Source organism: Electrophorus electricus, chromosome 20 (assembly GCF_041902795.1).
Source record: "Electrophorus electricus isolate QZ-2024a chromosome 20, ASM4190279v1, whole genome shotgun sequence".
NCBI lineage: Eukaryota > Metazoa > Chordata > Actinopteri > Gymnotiformes > Gymnotidae > Electrophorus > Electrophorus electricus.
The window spans coordinates 18,735,653-18,761,202 of NC_137516.1; the positions used below are offsets into that span (position 1 = coordinate 18,735,653).

The 25,550-nt window shown below is 42.1% G+C and overlaps 2 protein-coding genes across 5 annotated transcripts in view; one reads left to right on the forward strand and one right to left on the reverse strand.

Annotated features, from left to right (window-relative positions):
* Window positions 1-9,467, reverse strand: part of amph (amphiphysin) — a 32,924-nt gene extending 23,457 nt beyond the window's left edge. Inside the window, exons 1-2 of the mRNA XM_027029669.3 lie at window positions 9,351-9,467; window positions 2,261-2,341 (exon numbers count right to left, since the gene is read on the reverse strand). Of these exons, the coding sequence (XP_026885470.2) occupies window positions 2,261-2,341; window positions 9,351-9,419 (150 nt within the window). The 5' untranslated portion in view covers window positions 9,420-9,467. The remainder of the gene's footprint in view (window positions 1-2,260; window positions 2,342-9,350) is intronic.
* A 6,110-nt stretch (window positions 9,468-15,577) lies between these two features.
* On the forward strand, window positions 15,578-25,207 carry otulinb (OTU deubiquitinase with linear linkage specificity b). 4 transcript variants are annotated; one of them, XR_003412031.3, is made up of 10 exons: window positions 15,583-15,772; window positions 16,114-16,288; window positions 16,370-16,561; window positions 16,668-16,738; window positions 16,995-17,110; window positions 17,192-17,335; window positions 17,628-17,753; window positions 23,740-24,009; window positions 24,231-24,566; window positions 24,807-25,207. XR_003412031.3 is itself a non-coding variant. In XM_027029668.3 (9 exons), the coding sequence occupies exons 3-9, from the start codon at window positions 16,449-16,451 to the stop codon at window positions 24,504-24,506; spliced, it is 1,092 nt and encodes a 363-aa protein (XP_026885469.1). In that variant the 5' UTR covers window positions 15,578-15,772; window positions 16,114-16,288; window positions 16,370-16,448; the 3' UTR covers window positions 24,507-25,207. The 4 variants fall into 4 exon arrangements, 3 of the variants coding, with proteins under 3 accessions (XP_026885469.1, XP_026885468.1, XP_081559749.1); XM_027029668.3 differs by having other exon boundaries at window positions 15,578-15,772; window positions 17,019-17,110; window positions 24,231-25,207; XM_027029667.3 differs by having other exon boundaries at window positions 15,582-15,772; window positions 24,231-25,207.
* The last annotated feature ends 343 nt before the right edge of the window (window positions 25,208-25,550 follow it).

Here is a 25,550-nt window from a genome sequence, read left to right on the forward strand (position 1 = left end):
TTTTCACAAAGTTTACTGCCTCAGTTTTTTTTAAATCCTTTTGTCAGATGTTTATATGGTATAGTGAAATACAATTATATGAATTTCATACGTTATTTACAGTGTTGACCCTTCTTTTTTTAAGACTTAAGAATTTCACTTTGGCATACTGGATATCAGCTTCTGAACAAAAGTTTGACTGATGGCAACCCATTCTTGCCTAATCAGTGCTTGGAGTTGATCACAGTTTCTGTGTTTTTGTTTGTCCACCCTCTTTTTGAGGATTGGCCACAGGTTCTCAATGGGATTGAGATCTGGGGAGTTTCCTGGCCATGGACCCAAAATTTCAATGTTCTGTTCACCAAGCCACTTGGTTATCACTTTTGCCTTGTGACATGGTTCTACGTCATGATGGAAAAAGCATTGTTCATCACCAAATTGCTCCTGGATCCTTGGAAGAAGTTGCTTTTGGAGGATGCCTTATTCATGGAAGTGTTCTTAGGAAAAATGTTGAACAAACCCACTCCCTTGGATGAGAAGCAACCCCACACAAGAATGGTCTCAGGATGCCTTACTGTTACCATGATATAGGACTTATAGTAGCGCTCACCTTTTCTTCTCTGGACAATCATTTGTCCAGATGTCCCAAACAGTCTGAAAGGGGCTTCATCAGAAAAAATAACTTTACCCCAGTCCTCTGCAGTCCAATCCCTGTACTTCCTGCAGAATGTCAGTCTGTCTTTGATGTTTTTCTTGAGGAGAAGTGGCTTCTTTGCTGCCCTACACCAAGCCATCCTCCAAAAGCCTCTGCCTCACTGTGCATACAGATGCACTCACACCTTCTGCCATTCCTGAGCAAACTCTGCACTGGTGGTGACCCGATCCCGTAGCTGCATCTTCTTTAGGAGATGGTCCTGGCACTTGTTTGACTTTATTGGGCGCCCTGAAGCCTTCTTCACTGCAATTGAACCTCTCTCCTTGAAGGTCTTGATGATTTGATAAATGGTTGATTTATGTGCTATCTCACAAGCAGCAAGGTCCTTGCCTGTGAAGCCCTTCTGATGCAATGCAATGATGACTGCACATGTTTCATTGGAGATAACCATGGCTAAAAACTTCAGAAAAGAAAACTTCAAGCAACACCACCCTTTTAAAGCAACCAGTTTGCGCTACTAATCAGTATGACAGAGTGATATTAGCTTCCTTGTCCTCGTTAACACTTTCTCCTGAGGTAACAAGATCACTGAAATGATGTTAACAGGCCATTTTGTGGCAGGGCCAAAATGCAGTGGCTGGAGTAAAATAATTTTTGTAATAAAGTTAATTTTCATGGAAGTGACTTTGCAATTCGGCTGATCACTCTTCACTATCTAGAGTTAATGCAAATTGCCACCATAAATACTAAAGCAGCAAACTTTGTGAAAACCAAAATTTGTGCTAGTTTCAAGACTTCTGGCCATGACTGTACATCAGTCTAGCATTTTACTGGTTAACACTGTATTAACATTTTACTGGATAGCACAACCTCTAAATCTTTAGCCATGTTACTCTGGGCCAAACCCGCTTACCCGTGGGTTCCAAAGCTATGGCTCTTTTATGGGGCATTAGCGTAAATTGAACTGCTGTACTTTCTGGCATGTGGGATGCAGCTTTTTGGCTGCAGGCCTTATCCCACCGCGGCAGTGGTGGCACTATCAGACACTGACTCAGCAGCCTTGGAGTTGGACTCAGGACAAGCACTAAAGGAAGCTCAAGGAACAATGTATACCAAATGATGGAGGGTAGGGGAGGGGAGTAGAGGAGAGGAGGGGGAGGAACGGAGAGGGGAGGACAGGAGAGGAGAGGAGGAGAGAGGGGAAGAGAGGAGAGGGGAGGGGAGGAGGGGGGAGGGGAGGACTTTTTTGCTCTAAGCCATGTGGGTTGGCGTATGTTGCTGTAATCAGGATTAGTAAAACCGAGTTGAGGAGGGATTAGACTCCACAACATACATGTACTGGCAATAAACACTTTGCCTTCACGTTCCTGTCCTTGTTCCTGTACGCACTCCATCCTAATATGCACACCTACGATTCGAAAAATAATCCTCTAGAAAATGGCAGAATTATTTTTTTTAAGGCTGGTGAACTTTGACTACAAGGTTTAGTACATTTAAATGACAGACAATGTCTTCATGAACAGATGAAGATCAGTGTGTTGGTTACTGATGGGAAAAGAACCATATCCTCACAAAGAGGTACAAAACTAAGACATTATTCCAACAGTGTGTTTGTGTGGGTCTCACCTCCTGTCTCTTGAAGTTCAGCACGCACTGTTCAAACTGCTCATCTTTTGTCTCGTCTGCCTTTCCCAGTTTCTGCAGGACCTGGTGGAAGAGCAAGCATGCATACGCACTGCTGGACGCCTTCTTTACCGTGATCAAGCAACACTTTTAAAACAGCATTAACCTCACGCACTATTCATTATGTCCCTGTCACGTCCAGCAAAGCCACTACACTACCCAGAACATCTGACAGCTAAATTCCATGTCATTATCTACACTACCATGGGACAAATGAGGACGGGGTTCAGAGCGCTCTCCCACCCAAAAACATCCAGCCAACAGCAGTTCCATGGATACAAACCCTAGGGTTACCCTAACACCAGCTCCATGCTTCAAAACGGAGCATTGATGAAGGTTTGGAGGAGGACTAACGGGCAGCTACTGTCTGTCAGCGTATACCTAGGAGCTTAAAGCAGGTGGTGGTGGAGGACTAGTTTGGTTGTGTCTACAAAATGAAAAAAATGTTGAAACAAAGCAAAGGGTAGATGGCACTGAACCCATAACAAAGAGCCCAAGTCCTCCAGAACATGGTCTGCTCTCCTGGCAATAATGTAAACAGCAACTCAAACATGTAAAGTGTGGCAAGACACTCACATCAACCTGCTTGAAATAATTAGTCATTATAAATGTAATCACCAACTGATAATTAATTAGAAGAGCAAAGTTTTTATCATAAGCTTCAGTAAATTTATTCTATTTTTGTCTTATGAGATACAATGTTGAAAATAAATCTGGACTATGTGTGTATACACATGCAAATGACCAAAGGGCAGTTGGTCATGATTTCCAGCACCACAAACTCCAAATGTTCATGGACGTCTGCTGTGAAATCAGTTCTGAACATTTATACATTTGTAGCAACATGGCCATAACACCCCCCCCCCCCCCCCCCCCCACACACACACACACTAATGCAGCAGCTGGTGTGGAAATGCTCTTTCCTGAAGATGTTGTTTGGTGTGAAGACACACATTGAATAGGACGCACGAACTCAGTACTAACCCATTCACACTGTGATTTGATGAGACACTCACTGAATTTACAACAGGGAATCACTGCAAAACAGAGTAATGTGTCTGAGATGATACAACCTCCAGAGAGCACACAAACACACACCTGACACACACAACCACACACACGCACACAGGCCCCAGCTTCCACAGCGAAAGGAGATAAGGCAAGGTGGCTATCAGGCGGTCAAGTCTGCATAGTCCCTCACATGATCATCACTCACTGAGACCAGCACATAAAGCTCTGGTACTCTCCTCTCAGACATACTGAGATGGTAGATAAACCTACTTTACAACTTAACATAAAGTCACCCGAGAGTTAAATAACTGAGAGTAACTTGTTTTCTGCACAATGTGCAGTGTTTGCAAAAATATGAGTGGCATACAGTATAAATTACCAGTGTATTCTGTGTTTAAACAAATAATTTTTAGAAGTGCATTTACATATAAGTTTACAGAATAAACTTTTAAAAACATCTAGCTAATACCTCATTTTTGGCAAAACCAGGACCTGTTAGAAGTTGGCCCCCCTAGTACGTGTCTTAAAAGATCAGGCCTGTTTCTGGGCCTCATCAAGTGTCTCTGCATTAACTCTGATAAGACTCTGGTTTAACTCTGATAAGATCCTCTGGTTTAACTCTGATTTAACCACCCATAGGTCTCACCTGCTCACTCTCTTATTCACATACTCAGAAACTCACTTACTCACTCACTCTCCCACTCCCACACACTCCCACACACCCACACTCACTCACTCTCTCACTCACTCTCCTTCTCTTCTTTTTTTTTCCAGAGAAAATTACATACTAAAATTAAAAATAACTCACAATTAATTAGTGAAACCTGACACTCAAGGAGCAAAACCTAAACCCAGATCTGCACCACTATAAGCATATTCTCAGCCTCACACTTTTAGCAAAACATTACACACAGTGTTTTACTAAACACTAAACACAGTTCTGTACACTGGACACAGAAATCTAACATGATGTCACTTCTTTGCATTTCAAGGTATCAAAATACCACACATGTGATCCAAAATATCGCACCTATGAACCAAAATACCCCACCTGTGAAACAGCTAATCAAACACAGCTGCCACCGGTGTACGAACATTTAGGTCCTTAACTGTAAACTTACCAATCAGACATAAGTGCTATAAAAAGACATGAGTTTACCTGTCTTCAACAAAAATGGGAGGCAACACTACAGTAAGAAGAAGGGAATGAGGGAAAGGGAGGATGAGAGGGGCAGCCTACAGAGGACGAGGTAGAGGTGAACCTAAAGAAGAACATGGGAAAATAAGACATGGACCAACTCTATCAGAGAGCTCAGCCCAGTGGTCCCATATTATCCAACGAACAAACATGGTTTTGGCCAGTAATGCAGTACACTTCAGAGAAATTCAAACAAATCTTCAACTACCACAAAAATTGTAATGCCCATCAGGTCTTTTTATCAACACTGGTGCCTTTAAAAAGCATCACATACAGAGGAAACAACAAATTTCACTTGAAAGAAATTCTGAGAGAGTAAATGACCTCTGCTATGCATAAGTGGAGGGTAGTAATGTTCACTTCAGAACCTTTTTACATTTATAGTAGGCCTATACTGAACTATACGATGCTGTCGTATTTTCAGAGATTTTTGCGAATGGATGTTGACGCAATGTATTTATCTTCAAAGATGATGTGTGGGGTTATCTGGGATTAAGTAAGGTTAACTGGGGATAAAAGTAAGAAGCGGGAGAAACCTCAGTGGCCATGTGGCTATTTTGAGTGTCCCAGGCCAACATGGTGAAAGCATTACATTATGCACTGCAGTCCCATAGAATGGTCTCCTCCACCACCAGTAAACACAAATCTGAAGATTCAGGCTCCTGCCGTCTTACTCCATGTGTGTTTGCAGTAGACATGACTCTGAGGATCCAAGCTCTCCAACTCCCTTTGAGCACAAATACTCAAATCTAACACTAAGAGAATAAGTCTTAGATATGACTAGCAAAATGTACCAGTGTTAAAATGAACACCTGCAGTTTCTTGTTATCACTGTAGGTGTTGTTTTAACACTGGTGATCTTGAGCAAGCCTCCACACACAAAGCTTCAATAATCAACCCACAACACCGTTTGCAGTTAGATCTTCTTTAACAGGAATAGTGAAAAACAGGCAGTGCCCACAATCAAAAACACTAGATACAACGGTGCCATCTCTGTGGACGTTACCCACAGACACTGCACACACAAGCTGCTTCCCAGATGTACAATTCTATGTACAATAGAGTCTTGGTGGGACATTGAGGAAACTGTGAAATGTCACACACATACACACATACGCACAAACAGAGAGAAAGAGGGAGAGACGAGATATACAACACAGCCAGATTTTCAGAGTAATCATACTCCATCTGTTTGTCTGCTCACTTTCACACCCCGCCTCACGTCTACCTGCAGGCAACTCAACGAGCCTCAAAAGGAATTATCTCCATCCCATTATATTCGATTGAAATCAATTTGATGCATTTCTACACACACAATACACACACACAAAAGTAATGGCATCCTTGAATAATATCATTAATAGAACCAAAAGAATGTTAAGGAAATGTTTCTTAATGTTGCTTTAATGTCTAGGAACTTTATAACCATTTCCTGTTTTGCTGTGGCTTAAATATGAGAACACACAGGTAAAATCCCTTTGTCATCCATCAACAAACTTAGCAGATCTCCGCTCAAATAAGAAAAAGGCTGCTGAGTCGGAGAGACGGAGGAATGGCAAGAAGAAATAAGTCAGCAGTTGAAATGATGCAGTCAGGGCTGTAGTAAAAAGCTTCAGAACCATGGACCAGCTTGCCAGGGAGGGGAGGTATTCTGCCCCCACACAGGAGCAGGGCGAAGGGGCAGTGTCTGCATACCGCCCCCCATAGTGAGGGGGACGAAGGGGTAGTATCTACATACTGCCCCCACACACAGTAAAGCCCACAGTAATGCCCATAGTAAAGCCCACAGTAATACCCACAGTAATGCCCACAGTAAAGCTCACAGTAATACCCACAGTAATGCCCATAGTAAAGCCCACAGTAATGCCCACAGTAATGCCCACAGTAAAGCCCACAGTAATGCCCACAGTAATACCCACAGTAAAGCTCACAGTAATGCCCACAGTAATGCCCATAGTAAAGCCCACAGTAATGCCCACAGTAATGCCCACAGTAATGCCCATAGTAAAGCCCACAGTAATACCCACAGTAATGCCCATAGTAAAGCCCACAGTAATGCCCACAGTAATGCCCACAGTAAAGCCCACAGTAATACAAAGATGTGGTTGCAAAAGCACAAAGTGAAGGTTCTACCATGATGCACTCAGTCTCCAGACTGGAAGCCAATTGAAAATCTGTGTCCAATTTTCCCCCCAAGAGTGTTTTACAGCCTTGTTAAACGCTACAGAGTGAGGTGGGGTGTTTTCATTCTCACCAGAGGAATACAGAAATTTGGGGTGCCAATATTTTTGTATTCTGCATTTTTATGAAAATTTGTGTTACTAAAGGAAACCTTTATTTTGTTCCAAAAATCTTTTTCAGAATAAAAGCATGGGGCTTACACATTTGTTTACACCCAAAATATCACTCACTCACCTGGTATCTTCTTAAGATATATATGTTTATATATGCAAGAAACATATAGAAAAGCACTATATTCAGAATAAACGTCTTGCTGCTCATATTATGCCTGTTCAGCCAGTTCCCCTTCTTTTTGGTGCATGTCCACAGTGCTCTAAAAACTTTCAATAGTGAAACACTTCAAAATAAAAGTACTGCACTGTGTGCTGTTAACATGTTTCAGTCTGCATCTACATATGACACCATGTCTCTGTCACAAATTAGACTCCCAAAGAGAGCCGTGTAGGCATTCAGTGTAACTTTGTATGTAGCAGACTGGCATTATTGCCACTCGCCACGGCTGGGAGACACCGTGCAACAGAGGCGGCCAGCCTATGAAACATTAACTACGCTCAGGCCTCAGGACCTGACACGGACCACGGCAGGGTCCTGCTTTCTAGTCCACACCATGGAGGGCCTCCCATTCTCCCCCACATGCTCTCCACAAGTGTAATATTAGTATGTGGTTGGATTTTCGTCAACTAGGAAAACTGGGGATACTACAGGGAATAGTGCAATTCCCATAATAAAGTGTTAATTATGCATGTGGTCTTGTGTTCTGTGAGAGGCTCATATCCCTCATTCGCCACACAGTGAAGCAGTCCAAAGGCCGAGGCCATGTTCGTTAATGCCATAATTAATTAATTAATAGATGGACAGGACTGCATTATCATCACAATAATTTTAAACTCTTCTGTGTTTAATGCAGTTAGATTCTGCTGTGTGTGTGCTGTGTACAATACATTACTGAATTAAAATTCACAAATTTGCAACAAGGAGTTGCATATATTGCTAGAAACTGCATTTGAAATATGAGCCTTTTTATTGTTGTTGTTGTTACTGCACAGGTTGAGGTTAGGGGTAGGAATGGGAATTTTGGAATAGGAGCGTTGTTGTTGCTGGGTTCAGATGAGGATATCTCTTACACTTCTTATCATATTATCTGTGCTGGCACAGGCTCTCATCTTCCACCTGGGGTAAACTGTATGCCTCAACCTAATGACATTTGTCTGAGCAAGTCAAACGCAGTCTTTCTGTGACTGTCACCGGAACCTAGGACAATGGCGTTTTGAATTATTTGTCCATTAGCCTACATAGTGGCCAATCATCCAAGTGATTTGGATTTGTATCAACACTTAAAACCAAGAGATTAGTCTTAATTTAGATAAAACCATCACAAATTCTAATTATGGCTGTGAGTAACGTTAATCTTTCATCCTCGCATAAAGCCATCATATTGATGTGTGCGGAAAAAATTAAACCCAAGCCAGCAATCAGTAGTTCTATGCAAATGAGATTTTCTCTTTTACCACCTCAATAACTCTATATCTCGGTCTGCTGAGAAGAACTGTGGATATTAAAAGAAAAGCAATCCTTTTACTGACACTCATGTTGGGGTCACTAGGAGCCAAAGTTATCTTTATCATTGGGATACACACCAATTCATGAGCTACTGTAACTCCAACTTAATGAAACAACCTGTGCGTCGCCAAACAGCAAGGCCACACCATGGATTCTACCACAGGCCTTCAGAGAAGACACAAATAAAAGGCTTATTGGAGGCTGGCCAAATGAAGTCTAGACTCTACGCAATGCCTCTTCTGTTTAGAGGCTATCCCATTTAAACAGACCAGATCGTCGCAACACCATGGCGAGTTAAACTACGCGTTTACAGATAGATGCTAAACGCCAGTCCTCGGACGTCCACCCCCACGTCTTATACCGCAGAGGGTATCCCCCCCATCCTGCCCTTGCAGCCATAAGAGAATACTGCGTTAACACAGGGGGAGAATTCAGCTTTGCTTTACGAAGCCAAAAACACAGTCTTGGGTCTTGGGCTTTGGATGAACTATAACACTGTATGACGGCAGGGTTTATTCGTCGCCTTATACGTTACGTTCTAATCCCCGTCACCCAGCAGAAGCCCATGTGTGCTGCGTTACACCTGAGCTCAGCTCTTTTCCTCATGACTTCTCGCTTGATGGAAACGGATTTATGAATGCCGACACAACCTGCTGTCTCTGTTTCCTATGTGGGAACAGCTATCACGAAGTACCTTCGCAAAGTCGCTAGCAAATGGCAGTTGCTGGATAAGACTGCAGTCTGATATTGCGATCACGAGATGCTACGTGAGCATTTGGAAAAATGCGGCATTATTATAAAAATTAATCTGCGATGAAGGTATTTGGCGAACACACTAGATCTGTGTGTGCGCGCTGAGGTTTTCCACGACCGATCATAACTGCCCCCTGCTCCACCTACCACAGCATCTTCCGGACAGCTCCTTCGCGAAAAGAAAGCTGGTATGTCCTATCAAATAAATCAAGTCCTCATGAACAAATCTTGCTTACACCATAAGCTTTTAGAATGTGTTGAGTCTCTTACCTTTTCTTGAGCCCGACTGAGCCGCTTTTGCACGTTTTTGGCAAAAATGCCAGTCTTGATTTCAGCCATGGCTGCGGGTACTGAACAGAGCTGAGCGCTTCAGCACCTACAGGCAGGAGGATAGCGGAGGGAGGGCTGGCTCTTAAAGGGCCAAGACTCCGCCAGTGGGCCAGATGGAAACAGGTCATTCCAAAGGGTTTGGTGAGACATGCACATTTTAGAGAAATTTAGGATTTAGCTACGGAGTCACAATTGTTCACAGTGGTAGTACTAAGAACCAGGTGTTGTGGTGTCTACACTGTAAATATAGCCATTTTAGTGAACTTACATGTCCTATAAGTTTTTATGTCATGTTAATAATGGTAAAATATGGTAAAAAATAGTGCTAAAAAATCCATTTTCATTAGCTACTATTTTCCTTCCAATGCCCTGCACACGTTTTGTGTAGTTTGTGTAGGTGAGTCGCGCAGTGTCGACAAAACTCAAATGGGAATTTTCATCGGAGGAGCTGTGACAGACCACAGATCACCTTGTTCAGTTAGTGCTGAACTACGCTGTACCAGTTCCAAAAAGACATTTTGAAAATACAGCACGGTGTATTTTTTCGGTTGCTGTTCAAAATATCAGAAGTCCTGAGGTTGTGGCCAGTCCGTTAGAAAAGGACTCCTTCAATCAAATTGATATATGGCTCTACGACACTTTGGAACATATCCACACCTATGGAATAACAGATGCCGGCCTGAAATTCCATTCTATCAAATATATTTATATATACAGGCATCCCACCTCCCCTGGAAGTTCCAAGAGTCTCCTGCATTTTAATATGGGCTTGCTGATGCCTGCAAATTATAGACAAAAATCAATGATTTTTTTTTTGAGTGAAAGAGAGCGCGAGCAAGAGAAAGACACAGACACACATACACACAGGGTGCGTCTCAATTGAAGGACCATTGCTAGGTCGGCTGTGTCCTTGGCAGCAGCCATCCACAGAGGAGCCTTCCTCTGCAGCTGTCACCAAATGGTACAGTCCATCAAGGACTCATACCTACTGTGACGTCATACGCAATGGTACAGTCCATCAAAGACTCATACCTACTGTGACGTCATACGCAATGGTACATTCCATCAAGGACTCATACCTACTGTGACGTCATACGCAATGGTACAGTCCATCAAGGACTCATACCTACTGTGATGTCATACGCAATGGTACAGTCCATCAAGGACTCATACCTACTGTGACGTCATACGTAATGGTACAGTCCATCAAGGACTCAAACCTACTGTGACATCATACGTAATGGTACAGTCCATCAAGGACTCATACCTACTGTGAGCTACTGACAGAGCTGACCATTTTAAACCTTTCTATGGACTCCACAGAATAATCAAGAGCAAAACAGAACTATCTCTGCTGTATAAAAAGGCACATCTAGTTTATAACAAACCATGAAAACATATCTTTAAAATGTAATCTTGTATACAAACATTTTCAGAATAGTGAGAGAAAGAAATTACAAAGACTCTTGGGCTAACTGTACGCAACATAAATTGTGAACTTGTGATTTGAGTTCTGTTGCAATGTTTCTGAGAAAAACAACTCATAATCAATAAAGTAACTGAATTATCTGGCATTCTTTGAAATGTATTATATATATATATGTATTAAATTAATGTATTACTTTTAGCTATCCTGCTTTGTCCTCAATATATCTTTACAACTTCAGCAAGTTGACATGGAGTCAGAAGGCCAACAGAAGTGGAGGATGGAGAGGTTGTTCCCAGCGCTCCCTGCACTCTGTCCCAGGACCAACCAGAGTACATTAATCCACTGGCTGAATCAAACATGTGGTCGCAACATCTGTTTGGATGTACTGGAGTTTATTTCTACTTTTTTAAAATTATGAAAAAAGCACTATTGATTAAGTGCTGTCAAGTCAACACTGTGGTGACTGTGTGGACAGTGTTGTAACGTGGAATGATTACGAGGCAGACACGTACACTGAGAAGAGCGAGATTTAGAAAGGGCAAATATAAATCAGAGTTGCAATCACGGTCCATGGTCAACATACCAAGACGAGGAGATCCAGTATACATGCAAAACAGAAAGTAAAACACAGAAACAACAGAAAACAGGCTAATAACAAACATGCACTAGAACAAAGAACATGTGCAAAACAAACAGAGTTAGCACAGCGGGGCAGAGCAACCACGACAGAGGCATAGACTCACAATGACCAGCAGACTAAGATGAACAGACAGAATATATAACCCTAGATGTGCTAATGAGGGCTGAACAAGACACGGGTGAAAACTAAACTAAGGAACGTAAGCACAGCAAGGAAGTAAAGCAAAACAAAGACACTAGACAGGGTAACCATGGAGACAGGATGCCATGGATGGCCAGTCTTTGGGATGATTCTTCCTTGTTTACCCTCAACTGTTCCAGGCATCTTTTACAATGAATAATTTCTTCTCTTAATGTGTCCAAAATAAAAAAGTTTCTGAGTGGTTATATGGGCTTTGAGTAAAGAGGAGTGTTTTAATTGAGTCATCATGCCAGTTGTTTGTTGTTATTTAACAATGTGTTTTGATAACTTAATCCTAGGTTGTCCAGGATACTGAGTATTGATATTGATTAACCTAATCCTAGGGTGTCCAGGATATTGAGTAATGATATTGATTAACTTAATCCTAGAGTGTCCAGGATATTGAGTATTGATATTGATTAAGTTAATCCTATGGTGTCCAGGATATTGAGTACTGATACTAATCAATTTAATCCTAGGGTGTCCAGGATACTGAGTATTGATATTGATTAACTTAATCCTAGAGTGTCCAGGATATTGAGTATTGATATTGATTAAGTTAATCCTATGGTGTCCAGGATATTGAGTACTGATATTAATCAATTTAATCCTAGGGTGTCCAGGATACTGAGTATTGATATTGATTAACTTAATCCTAGAGTGTCCAGAATATTGAGTACTGATATTGATCAATTTGACCCCTATTCACAAAGCTCCTTAAAGAAAGGGTGCTGATGGGAGATCAAATTCCTTTCTTATTTACTGATGGGAACCGATCCTAGATCAGCACCCCTGAGCAGATCCCTTTCTTATTTACTGATGGGAACTGATCCTAATTCAGCACCCCTGCTCCTGAGGTGATTTAGGAAAGGGATTGGTGTTAAAATGAGCAATGAGCAAAGAGCAAAGAGTTTTTCCTCTTGCACCTATAAGGATACACTTGAAAACAATGTTAAGCAATAATATGATAAGCATGCACAGGAACAATAATAATGATTTTGAATAGGCCTTTAAAAGAGGTACAGCGTTATTTCTAGTAAATAAGCACAACCCATGAGATTTGCCGCGTCATAGACGATAAGACCCAGTCGTCTGGCCCTTGTCAAAATGTGTCGGGTCTTCACGCATGCATATTTTTACCCAATACGTCGTCCATGAGAATCGACACCTCACCGTGTCTAATATATTCCAAACAATGAAATTGCACCCCTGTTTTGACATAATCAATCCTATTCGCTTCATCTGGGGTAACTAGCTATTAATGTAAAATGTAAAAGTTGAGAGATTTGCAGAACTGCGTGCAAATATAGCTCATAAGCATGTAAGAGTTTTGAATGACAGCAGAGTGTTATTTGAACAGATTTTGAAGTTTTGAAGGAAAGCAGTGTTTTTTTGAACAATTCAGGTTTATTAGTTGTGTGTCCAGAGCACTGTTGTCCTCACAAAGTGTAATATTCATTTTTAAAACATAATGATCTTCTCTCAAACATTTTGGCAGTGAGCAGGGAAGGGGGAATGAGTTTGAGAAGTAGATCTTAATGCTACATTCCTTTTTTGCAGGGTGAGATGTCTGTATATAAGAACAAAAATACCATGAACTGCATGGGACGACAGCTGAATAGCAGCACAACAAATATTCCAGTGTTGAATCAATACTTATAGTGTTTCTTCATTTCTGAGTGTTAATTCCATTATATTGTGATTTAGTTGTGAAAATATTTTAAGTCAAAAGCAACAGGCACTGGGCACTGAAACTAGCTTCACAACCTAATAGACCATTTTAAAAGTAGGTTGTGAAAAGATTTTTAGACAGATATTTCAAGTTTAAAATTTCACACAAGTCATACTAGACAAACAGCTAACAGACAGCAAGTACTACGGGCTGAGTACATGAATCCGATGTAAAGCCCTAGAGAAAAATGTAGGTAATAAGAAACAGCTTACACTACACCAATTGGCCAATAGAAGAACATGTCTGATGACACTTGAAGTATCACGTGAAGGATGGAAATGGCAATTTCCCATTGGGTTATGAGACACGGTGAACAGAAGACGTACAGAGACTTCAAGTGAGTGTTAATGTTCAGCGATAATATTTGTTTTTTAATACTGTGGCCTATCTTACATTTACATTTACAGCATTTAGCAGACACTTTTATCCAGAGCGACTTACAAACGTGCTTTATCATTTCCTCATAGAATATATCCTACCCAGTACAGTAGGTTGGAATCCAAGATACCAATGAACTAGAATACTGCTGAAATACAGGAATCAATGCTGATGCCTAGAAGTGCAAAATACATATAAGCTCTATAACAGACCACAATCACTGCAATAAACAATAAGTACTAGAGTTTCAGTTAGTCAGTGGTCATTTAAATATTCCACAAGTAGATGGTTCTTCAGTTTGCGTTTGAAAACTGCAAGGGACTCTGGACAGCCAGCAGAGGTTTGTTCCACCACATGGGAGCCAGGACTGAGAATAGTCTCCATGCTTGTCTCCCATGATACCTGAAGCATGGTATTTCAAGCAGAGCCGTACTTGAGGTTTGAAGTACTCAAGTTACGGATTGGCCTTTGACCACTGACAACATGTATAGAGGGGCCGGTTCATTTTGGCTTTGCAGATGAGCACCAGGGTTTTAAATCTGATGCAGCACTTGCTCAGGGGCACTGGTAACTCATTGGTTAAGGTACTTGACTTGTAATTGGAAAGTTCCTGGTTCAAGCCACATCACTGCCACTGCTGGGCCCCTGAGCAAGGACCTTAACCCTCAATTGCTCAAGTTGTACTTAATCATAATTATAAGTATCTTGGGATAAAAGTGTCAGCTAATTGCAGCAGCTACTGGAAGCCATTGAAGGGAACACAGCAGTGAAGTGGCATGTGATCTTGGTAGTTATTTAGTATGACACTGAAGTTAGTTACTTATTTGAAGCTTCTGATTTGTGAGTTAATTATTCAGTGTCTGGAGTTGGTTCCTCATTTATAAAGGGAGTGTTCACAACACATTTGCTGCACAGTTTATGTTTTACAGGCATAGATTAACTAAATGAAGATATAATAAATTTGTTAAGAATTGATTCTGTCATTATAACATTCAAATATAATGAAAATATTTATTTTGTAAAATATTTATTTAAATTCATTCCAAGTGATTGTCATTTCAATATACGAATAGTTTTAGTCTACATTTCTACTGTAAGGAAAATCCATTTTTAGTCTGGCTGTTGATGATTTTATACATCAAAACTAACTGAGAACATTGATACATTCAGTGATATTATTTGTGAACTTACAAGAAGAAATACCAGCTCAGGTTTCAGAGTTAAAATAACAAGAGGCCAGGCATTTGATATTTTCAATAGGGAACAAGTCTCTGTGTGAAGATAATTTGATTTTAGTAAGGCCCATATGATATCACAACTGGCAACATGACACATTGTGCACACAGATAAAGGAGTACAACGGGGAAATTTCAGATGCATACTGAAAGCCTAATTACCTCTAATAAAGGCCTAATACACTGTAAGAAAAATCTGGTTTTAGCCCAAGATCACTGTACACCTCAAATCTAACTTGCAACATGTTACATCAAGCAATACAGCACAGTGGCCAATGAAAAATCTCAAAACTGATTCCAGATCAGTTTTGAGGGCTTTAATTGTCGGCCAGACAAATAATGAGTTAACCAAGAGGTCATGTGCGGTGAGAAAAACTTGGTCTTAGGCTAGCGCAATTCATCTAGGTTGGGTAAAACATTAACTGCGCAGCAGATATGCGACATGAACACTCCCTTTACGCATAAGCAGCTGTGACTCAGTAACCAAACGAGTCGGAAGCTGCGAATAAGTAACTAACTTCAGCGGCACTTCATCTTAGATCTACTCTAGATAGCCTGGGCTAATTCGGGAGAGAGGGCCATTTTAGGGCCATTTTATTCTCATGTAGCTAGCTAACCTACATAATATCACCCGCCCGTTAAATCAAACGATACCCACTGGTCAAGAACAATAAACCTCTAAAACACTACAATTCCCGGCATCCTCTTGTAACAGGAAGCTATAGTCTAAACCAATATCATGTTTGTTTTAAGAGGCTGCGACCGACGGTAGGTAGCTAAATAGCTAATAGATAGCTTTGAGGTATTTTCTATGTAATTAAAGTTACACTTTTAGCGAAATAAATGACAGCATTGCGTGTGCTATGATATGTTTCGTTTATTTAGCTAGTATGACTTCGCTAGCTAGATAGTTAGGTGTCTGTTTATCAAAAACTGAAGGGCGGAAGTACTGCTGAGTTATTGTTAGCTTGCAAGCCACCTAGTAGAAAAGTACTTTACGACTTTTGTGTTTTACTCTTGTTATCTTGGTGTATCGGCAGCGATATGTAGCAAGTGGCCCATTACCGTGTACGTTACAAAGCCCTACGTTTCCGTTTCTGTTCCGGTAGCATGTCGGGGGATGTTTAGGGTGTTTTAGGTCTCCCTGAGCCCTAACATGTGTCCTGGTGACCCTGGTACCACACATGCGCCCAAGACAAATAAAGCCAGAGCGACTCATCAGACTGTAGACAAGGCTTCTGAGGCTAGGGGTCAGCCGGAGAGCAAAACCAGAAGGATTTAAAGGTAAGGAGGCTCTGGCTTGAGCATGAATATTACTTTATTTATTGAAATTGTGCAATGCTGAGGGGACCTGATCTCCTCTAGATCAACTGCAGAGAATCAAACAGCACAAGATACTGCTGAGCAGAATGCGCGCCAACCTAAACATTGGAAAACCAGGGAGATGACTTCCAGTATGAAGGGGCCAAGTAAGAAAGAAGCCAGTCTTTCAAATCAGGAAAGCGCTCCAAGCCAGCCATGTCCACCTGGAGTAGCCACTTCTGAGGATGATAACAGGTGACATGACACTTGCCAGCCTTGTGAATTGAACTAGACTGTACACCATCACCTACTCTATGGAAGTCCCATAATGCACCACATTATGACCACATCTTTTTTGCAGTGAGGAAGACCTATACAGAGCTGCAGAGGACCTAGAACAGGAACGGCAGGAAAAGAGCCAGCCACACGCAGGTATTTAAAGAGAGGACAAAAAATCCTGGTTGTTCTTGTGTGTTTGAGAGTTCTGCTACTTTGAGAAGCCGTGGGGTGTGATTTATGAGTGATCGGGATGGTTTGATCATTCACATGGCAAAACAGCTAGTAAACCTGTGTGTGTAGAAGCCAGAACCATTCATCCGCTGTTGCCAACGCATGATGGTGTTGCATTTGAATTTTCTGCTTAGGCACTTGTTTTCTCAGATAGTATGTGTTTTATTTTAAAATGTAGCTTCCTTGTTGCCTAATTCTGAAGAAAAGAGCAGCGTGGCTGCTCCAGAATGTTTGCTGTCGTATGCCAGGAGGGAATGGAAAGGCAACACAGCCAAAAGTCTCCTAATCAGAAAGGTAAACGTTCCTCCACAGCGCCACTTTGCATGTGATGGTTGACGGCTGGAACACACTGCTCACATGTGCTGCCGTGTTTAGGGCTATGAAGCCACAGCTTGGGTGTTTGAGAGCCTGCGCAGAGTGAGAGGTGATAACTACTGTGCTCTGAGGGCAACCCTCTTCCAGCTCCTTGGACAGTCCCGCAAGGTGCCGGCATGGCTGCAGGACCCTGAAATTCTTAAGGTTTGAACTGCGTGTTTTTTTTTTTCTCCCCCCCATTAAAAAGAAAAAATGTCCACCAACCCTTCATACAGTTGCATTTTGCTAAGTACAATTGCAAAACCTGCACGGTTTTGTGTACTGCTTGTGTATTGTGTACTGCTGTTACTGTGCCATTTTAAGTCATTTTTAAAATTGAGCTTGTCGATGTGTGTGTGTGTGTGTGTGTGTGTTGTTGAAACTGAGCAGGACATGTTTGTTACAGTACAGGCTGGCTGTGAATTTCTCTTGTCTTTTTTTTCTTGTTTTTGTGTAGTGGCCAAAACAAGTGCAGTGTGTGCAGGATTTGGTGGCTCAGTGGAGGTTTCCATTTGGTAGCAGAGATGGAGAAGGTGGGGCAGTGGAGCGGTTGGAACGCTGTCTAAAACTCTTGAGATCAAGGGTAATACTGAGCCTCATCATATCTACACTGTTTGGACAAACGTGTCTACATGTTAGATATTGAGTTCAGGTCTATCGGCCATGTCCATTGCTAACAGGTGTGTAAAATCAAGCACGTAGCCACGTCAGTTCCACAGGGAAACACTGGCAGTAGGAAGGGTCACACTGAACAGCAGGTCAAGCCCAACAACTGTGTGTTGGAAGCTTCATGAAACGGGTTTCCATGGCCAAGCAGCTGCACTCAAGCCTAAGATCACTACACAGGATGTGAGCAAGGGCCCTTCATTAAAGTGAAGTGTAATATTAATGCTACAGCATGCAAAAACATTTTAGATAATTATGCTTCCAACTTTGTGGCAACAGTTTGGGGCAGGCCCTTTCCTGTTCCTGTATGGCTGTGCCCCTGTGCACAAAATGAGGTCAGGTGTCCACATACGTTTGGCCATATATTTCATATTCTTTCACCTCAGCTAGTGGCCAATAAATTAAAAAGTTTTAATGTATAAATTAAGTCTTCTTAAAGGAAGACTTTTACTTTTAAAAGTCTTTGAGTTTGCTTTCTGTATCTGACTGTGTGCCATGCAATGTCTGGCATTTTTGGCTCATTATCTCACCAAACATTGCTGGTAATTGATGAATTCATTAAGCATTATTGCAGCTAACACTTCAAAAGAAATACCAAGGTGATATTTGGAGCATTTGCCAAAGGTTCCTGTAGTTGTATTTTTCTTCATGATCCAACAAACATACATATATATATATATATATATGATGTCCCGATAAAAGGTTTTGTTTTTTTTTTGCCCCCAGTCGAGTCTCTGTCCGATACTTGTATTTTCCTAGATAATGCTATTGCACAGTGCAACTTCAAGTACATTAGTTATTAAAATTAATCCAGTGTATATGCTTAACAACTGAATAGCTCTGTAGTGCATTAAGAAAAAAATTGCTTGTATCCAGGCTGTTGCTTAATGTTTATTTTTTATTTTTACATAATAAAGTGAACAAATGTCTATAAAGGGCTCATATAAATTCCATTTAGTGCAGCATTGTGGAAGTAAAACCAGAACACTCAAAAGTCATAATCAAAATACTACTTTGAAGTGGTATAATTGCTTATCGGTGACAAATAAAAAACACAATTCTCCATAGTGCAGCACAATAGTGAAAATGGTGCACTAAGAATGAACAGCAGAAGTCTGCACCACTTAAGAGAGGTAGCAGCTTAACCTGAACATGGAAAAGGTTCTACTTATTGAAGTAGCAGCATTACAGTAAAACCTGAATATCAAAATAATACAATGGTACTTAAAGTCCTTAGGTTACAGCTGCTACAGTTTTCCTCTCACTTTTACTCTCACTTCAAAATTAAGTGAAGTTTTTTTGTTTTTGTTTTTGGGGGGCGGGGGGAGATCAGCATTCCTGCTGTATTAGTGGACAGCCGATTCCACTTCTCATTAATGACGTTTAGATGGCACTAAAAAGTCTCTGACTGACCACTTGTGCAGGGGCACACAGACAAACTTGATTTCTGTGAGGCTAAGTAATGACATCGGGGGAAATCTCAGAACTCCAAATATCTGTGGTAAAGCCAATAGCAGTCGCATCTGATAAAAGAAGGTAATTAAGTTAACTATGAGGCTAGGTAGTCGTAAACCTTGTTGTAAAACTCTGGTAGGGCCTTGTTTGAAATGTAGTGTCGAGAGGGTAGGACGTATCGTGGCTCCAAAAGACGACGAAGACATGTCATTTGAAAACGGTGATTGGCTGGTCATCCAATATGATGAATTCAGTTACCTTCTCTTTAACCTTTTTGGCCATGTTGCTGTCTCAAATTTCTCTCTTCAAAAAAAAAATGTTGTCACTAGAGTTTCCTCTAGTGTGTGTTGCTTTGGTGCTGCCTTTGCCTGGGTAACCTGAGTAAACTCATTGTATTTACCTGGGTGGTTTTTTTTTTTTTAGGTGGTGTATCAAATTGGCAGTATTGAACATGACTCTGTTACGACTGCCTCTCGAAATGGCTGTTGGACTGGTTTCCTTCTCCACTGTGAAATATTTCCACTCTGAAGACACTGCCGTATTCTGCTCTCTGTTTACAACACCAGTGTGATCGCTGACATAAAACAAAGTTTTGGTCTCAGTTAAAAAATAATGCTTGAGCGGCCCCGATTCTGATTGGGACATCCCTAACAGAAAAATTCCCCACTTGCCCTATGGGTGGTCTTTTTCCTTCAAGCTCCGGTCCCCTACCAAAGACCTGAGAGTCCTGTGTAGTATCTTGCTGTTCCCAGGACTGCACTCTTCTCGACCGACGTTGTTCCTGGGATCTGCTGGAGCCATTCTCCCAGTTTGGGGATTACAGCCCCTGCAGCTCCATTTTTAGGAACCACAGTTGCCTTCACCCCCTGCAATTTTTTTCTATCTCTTCCTTCAGTATTTCTCAACCTTCTTGTGTTCCTTGTTCCTGATGTTGCTATCACTTTGCCACATCTTTCACTACAGCCCTCTTCTGCTGTTTGTCAACTGCTACTATGTCCGGTTGGTTAGCCATTATCGTCTTGTCTGTCTGTATTTGGAAGTCCCACAGGATCTTAGCACGGTCATTCTCCACCACCTTTGTGGTTGTATCCCACTTAGACCTTAGAATTTCTATTCCGTACTCAGCACAGATGTTTCTCTACACTATGCCAGCCACTTGATTATGGCTTTCCATGTGCGCCCTGCCTGCTGGCATCTTGCATCCCACTGTTATGTGCTGGATTGTCTCAGGGGCATCTTTGCACAGCCTGCATCTGGGGTTCTGTCTGGTGTGGTAGATATAGCCTCTATTGATCTGGTGTTCAGAGCTTGTTCCTGTGCAGCCATGATTAGTGTGTCTGTGCTGTCCTTCAGTCCAGCCTTTTCCAGCCATTGGTAGGATTTCTCCACTTCCAGTATCTGCCTTTGGTTCATACTGTGCAGGGGTTTTTCCTCCCATGATGGCCTCTGTTCCTCCACATTTCCGTCCTCCTCCGGTTTCTATTATCTGAGGTACTCACTAAGCACATTGTCTCTTGAGACCGTCATCTTGGTTGTTTCATCCTGGATAGTGGCTCTGACACTCACTAGTAATCAGCCCCCCCCCTCCTCTTGCTTACTGTGCAGTCTCAGAATGTTCAAGTTCAAGTTCGGTTTATTCGTCACATACATAGTCATACACAGTATAACACGCAGGGAAATGGTGGAGAGTGCTCTGTCCAAACTCAGGAAGAGAACCAGGGGTGCATAGAGAAAAATATATATATGCAGATAAATATATATATTCTATGTATGTACAAAAATATATTAACAATGTATGTACAATATATGTATATTATGATTATATACACAATGTACAATGTATATGGTTGGGTATATATGTACACAATCTACAGAATGTACAGATCCATTTTGTATAATACCATATCTACAGTTGTTGTGTAACAGGGTAATTGAGTATAAATCTAAGTCTATATATACAGATGTACAGATATACAGTCATGTTACATGGTGGTGGTGGTCCCCACAGTTTATCAGTTTCCCTGATTCAGGGCCCGAATGGCCTGTGGGAAGAAGCTCCTCTTCAGCCTCTCTGTCTTGGCCTTCAGGGAGCGGAAGCGCCTCCCTGACCTCAACAGAGAGAAGAGTCTATTGTTGGGATGGGTGGGGTCCTTCACAATTTTCCTGGCCTTGGTTTGGCACCGCTTGTAGCAGGTGGTCTGCAGGTCAGGAAGTTCCGAGTGAGTGATGCGCTCTGCTGAACGCACTACCCTTTGGAGTGCTTGTCTGTCCTGCTTGGTGCTATTCCCAAACCAGACTGTGATGTTCCCCGTGAGGATGCTCTCGATAGTGCAGGTGTAGAAGTTCCGCAGTACCTTGGAGGGCAGTCTGAAGTCCCTTAGGCGTCTGAGGTGGTAAAAACGCTGACGAGCCTTCTTTGCCAGGGAGCTGGTATGGCGGGACCAGGACAGGTCCTGCGAGATGTGAACACCAAGGTACCTGAAACTATCTACTCTCTCCACCGTGGTTCCACTGATCATCACAGGTTGGTAGTGCCGCTCCTGCTTCTTGCTGCAATCCACGATCAGCTCCTTTGTCTTACTGACGTTTAGGAGGAGATTATTTTCCTGGCACCAGTTTTCCAGGTGTTTAATCTCCTCCAGGTAGGCCCTCTCGTCGTTGTCCGAGATCAGACCCACGACAACGGTGTCGTGAGCAAACTTGACAATGATGTTAGAGCTGGAAGTGGCTGTGCAGTCGTAGGTGTACAGTGAGTAGAGCAGGGGGCTTAGGACACAACCCTGAGGAGCTCCAGTGCTGAGGGTGAGGGTGGATGAGGCGCAGTTGCCCACCCGTACTGATTGTGGTCTGTCTGTTAGGAAGTTGGAGATCCAGTCGCACAGGGATGTATGCAGTCCTAGATCTCCCAACTTAGTAGTGAGTAGGGAGGGAATGATGGTGTTAAATGCTGAACTGTAGTCAACAAATAGCATTTTAACATAATTTCCCCTCCCTTCGTCCAGGTGAGTCAGTGTAGTGTGGAGCAGATGTGCAATCGAATGCTGGATTTGGGATTAAAACCTCCGTGCATTGTGAGGAGTTTCCTTGTCTTGATGTCAGTGGTTTCTGTCTCCTCCTTAGGCCGACTTATTATACCAGCGGAGTACCCGATGACTGGTGGGACATATTTGTTGATGGCTTGGATCTTGTTTCTCCCATTCAGATGACTACTCAGGACGTGTCTCACTCTTTGTAGGTGTTTGTCTGTAGCTGCTTTCCTTCTGGCCTCTTCATGAGTCCCATTTGTCTGTGGGATTCTTGGGTCCTTGTAGTTGCTCTCAATATCTGCTATGTTACCTTCTGTAGTTTGATCCACTCTGTTCTAGCCACCTTCCCTCTCCTTATAACCATCCAACCACACTTATCCAGTCCGAATGACATTCTGATTTCGTTGCTGTACATCCTGGTGAGATGGATTAGTGAGTCGATGTCTCGTTCCCTTCTGGCGTACCTGGCGTATGTCAGGGACTAGAGCTGTACGGTTCTTCATACTTGAGACTCTTTCTTGGAGGTTTGCTAGCGTGCTGGTTACTGGATCCTGTTCATGGAGGTTGTGCGGTCTTCTCTCAGGTCCTATAACCACTGGGCATGGTTGTGATGCCTCCTTCTCCCATATGTCTTTCCAGTTTTGTTCAGTCTCCAGCTTTGGTGGGTTTGTTCTTTTGCTGTTACCTCGCCACCAAGAGAACACTTTGAATGGCAAATGGGAGACATTTTTGTTTATTCTCCTGGCTTCTGCTTCCCTTGTTTATCTCTTCAGGTGGACAGCCAGTCTCCATGGGCCTCTGGTATGGACAAGTTGTTGTACTTCTCAGGTACCTTCAGGTGCCTTTCTGCATTTCTGATAGCTGGCTGACTTCGTGTGGCCTTTACCTTGTCCTCCAACAACCTTCTCCATGGAGGATTCTGCTCCTTGATGGTGTTGTTCTTGTAGCCAAGCATCTCAAGTATCACTGTTACTGTGGTGTATAACAGATGTTTCGGACAGAGGTCCTTCATCAGCTGTGCAAGCATAGTGCTTCTGAATTAGTATTAGCAGGAGCCAGTTTATATATGAAAAAGTAGATGTTTAAATCATAACAGAGTCTCCAATAGTAACATTAATACATTAATGGCATATCTGTTTGAAATTTTGAGTATCTCTACATCTCTTACTACAGTACACTGCAGTTACTCACCTAGATCGTGTGTGTGGTTTGCCATTGTTTTAATGTTTTAATACATGATTTGTTCCTAATTCTTAGGCAATGGGTGTGTATCCATGTGAGACAGTGCTGGTGTGAGAGAGTGCTCACACAGTTTGCTGGCAGTTAATGCTATTCATGTCACAGAAGGGAATCTTTGCAATATCAGAGTTGTACCAGACAGACTCGGGCAGTGAGCTGCTATTTCTCCCATCTCAACTGCAGTGGCTGGAGGCGGTGGAGTGTGTGCATCCAGCAGAGAGGGAACGCATGTGCCAGCAGGTGTTTGAGGGCACCCTCGATGAGTATGAGATGCTGGAGGCTCTCAAGTTCCTCATGCTGCACACGGCTGTCCAACTGCACGGTGCAATATCAAAGGGCTTGCGTGTTCCCGAGTTCTGTTGGCTCCTCTTCGCCCGTGACACCTCCAAATGCCCAAGGACCTTCTTCACCAACCATCTCAGGCATGTGGGCTTCAGCGGTGGACTGGAGCAGGTGAGAACTTCAATCTGGACTCCATCATAGCAAAGAATTATTCACAACTTGAACTGTTGGTATTTCTTGCTGACAGTATTTTCTCGTATAGACACTTAAGTGGTGCCAGTCCGGTGACGGAGATGTCTGTGTCTGATTTCTAGATCTTTGCAGATTGGTTATAAGAGCACTGCACTGTGTAAAGAGGATCGGTCTCTGAATTCCCTTTCTCTCTGATGCAGGTGGAGATGTTCCTGCTGGGGTACTCTCTTCAGCAGACAATCCAGGTCTATCGCCTCTATAAGACTGACAGTGAGGAGTTTGTCACGTACTATCCAGATGACCACAAGCCAGACTGGCCTTGCCTTAGCCTGGTGACAGAGGATGACAGGCACTATAACATACTTGTGCCCAAGCAGGACAAACAGCTGTACTCCAAATTTGATGAGTCTGGCAGGTCTAAAATGAACCATCCCTCAGGAAGCCAGGCACAAAAGCAGCATGTTACTCGTCTGTAGATCTGACGCGTCCTCTGTTCTCACTGATGTGAACTGAAATGCTCAGAAGACCTTAGTCAGGTGATTTTCCAGTTGTCTGTTAGTGTCTGTATGGAACTGAAGCCTTTTGAAAACATTTTATGTGATTTATGTGTTTTATTATTCTATTGTGTATTGGACTAGTGCAGTAAAACTGGCCTGAAGTTAACCCTTTCTTGGGCCCTGTTAGAATGGAATACCAGTGCACAAATCAGGAGCTACAGTGAACATGTTTGTATGAGTTAATACATAATGCAGGTGTGGTCTACTGTGTTACTGTAGGAGATGTAATCAGCTTTATATCAGAGAAACCAAGAGAAGACTCGCTGATGGGTTTGTTGATCTCTTCTGGACCATCAGAATTAAGGATTTGTCATTTCCAGTGGCAAGGCATGTTAAAACTAATGGACACTGCATCAATGGCATATTTGAAAACATTGCCAGTTACTGCTATGGCAACAATTAAATTAGGAAACTCTGAGCAAAAGAACTGATCTGCAGGCTCTGTTTCACCGGAAAACTTGTGTACTTCACTACAATTGTATTTATATTTATATATATATATATATTATATATTAGTAGTAATTTACAAAGTAAATGGTTTTGAATACATTGCCAATGTATTTAAGTGAGAAGGAATATTGGGAAATGTAAAGTAAATGATAATACATGACAACCTGAAATATTTTTCAATATTTTAAATGTTATTTAGGTTTACTTGATTTCTGAAGACCATTGTAACTACACACTGAGTAGTGTGAGGGGTGATTCATATGTGTATTTCTTCTTCTTGTTGTTGTTCAATTAGATATTATTATCCATGAGAGCCACAGAGATGAGGGTTACTGGTTATACCGTCCTGGGGGAAAAAATGCCAATATTTGTCCTTTTAATTTTTTTCATTAATATGTATGTGCTTGGGAAGATTTATTAGCAGTGATCTCTCAGGATTAAAAGGTTGGACTAGCCACATTAACTCTCGGCCAAATTAACAGTTTTCACCGCTGAGCTTTTCAAGTGCTGAGT

Bases quoted from the DNA above. Each gene is read 5' to 3' on its own strand.
- otulinb (XM_027029667.3), top strand. From the start codon at position 16,449: ATGACTTCCAGTATGAAGGGGCCAAGTAAGAAAGAAGCCAGTCTTTCA. The intron at 17,111-17,191 runs GTAAACGTTCCT...TGCCGTGTTTAG, and splicing joins AAAGTCTCCTAATCAGAAAG to GGCTATGAAGCCACAGCTTG. The intron at 24,010-24,230 runs GTGAGAACTTCA...TCTCTGATGCAG, and splicing joins TCAGCGGTGGACTGGAGCAG to GTGGAGATGTTCCTGCTGGG.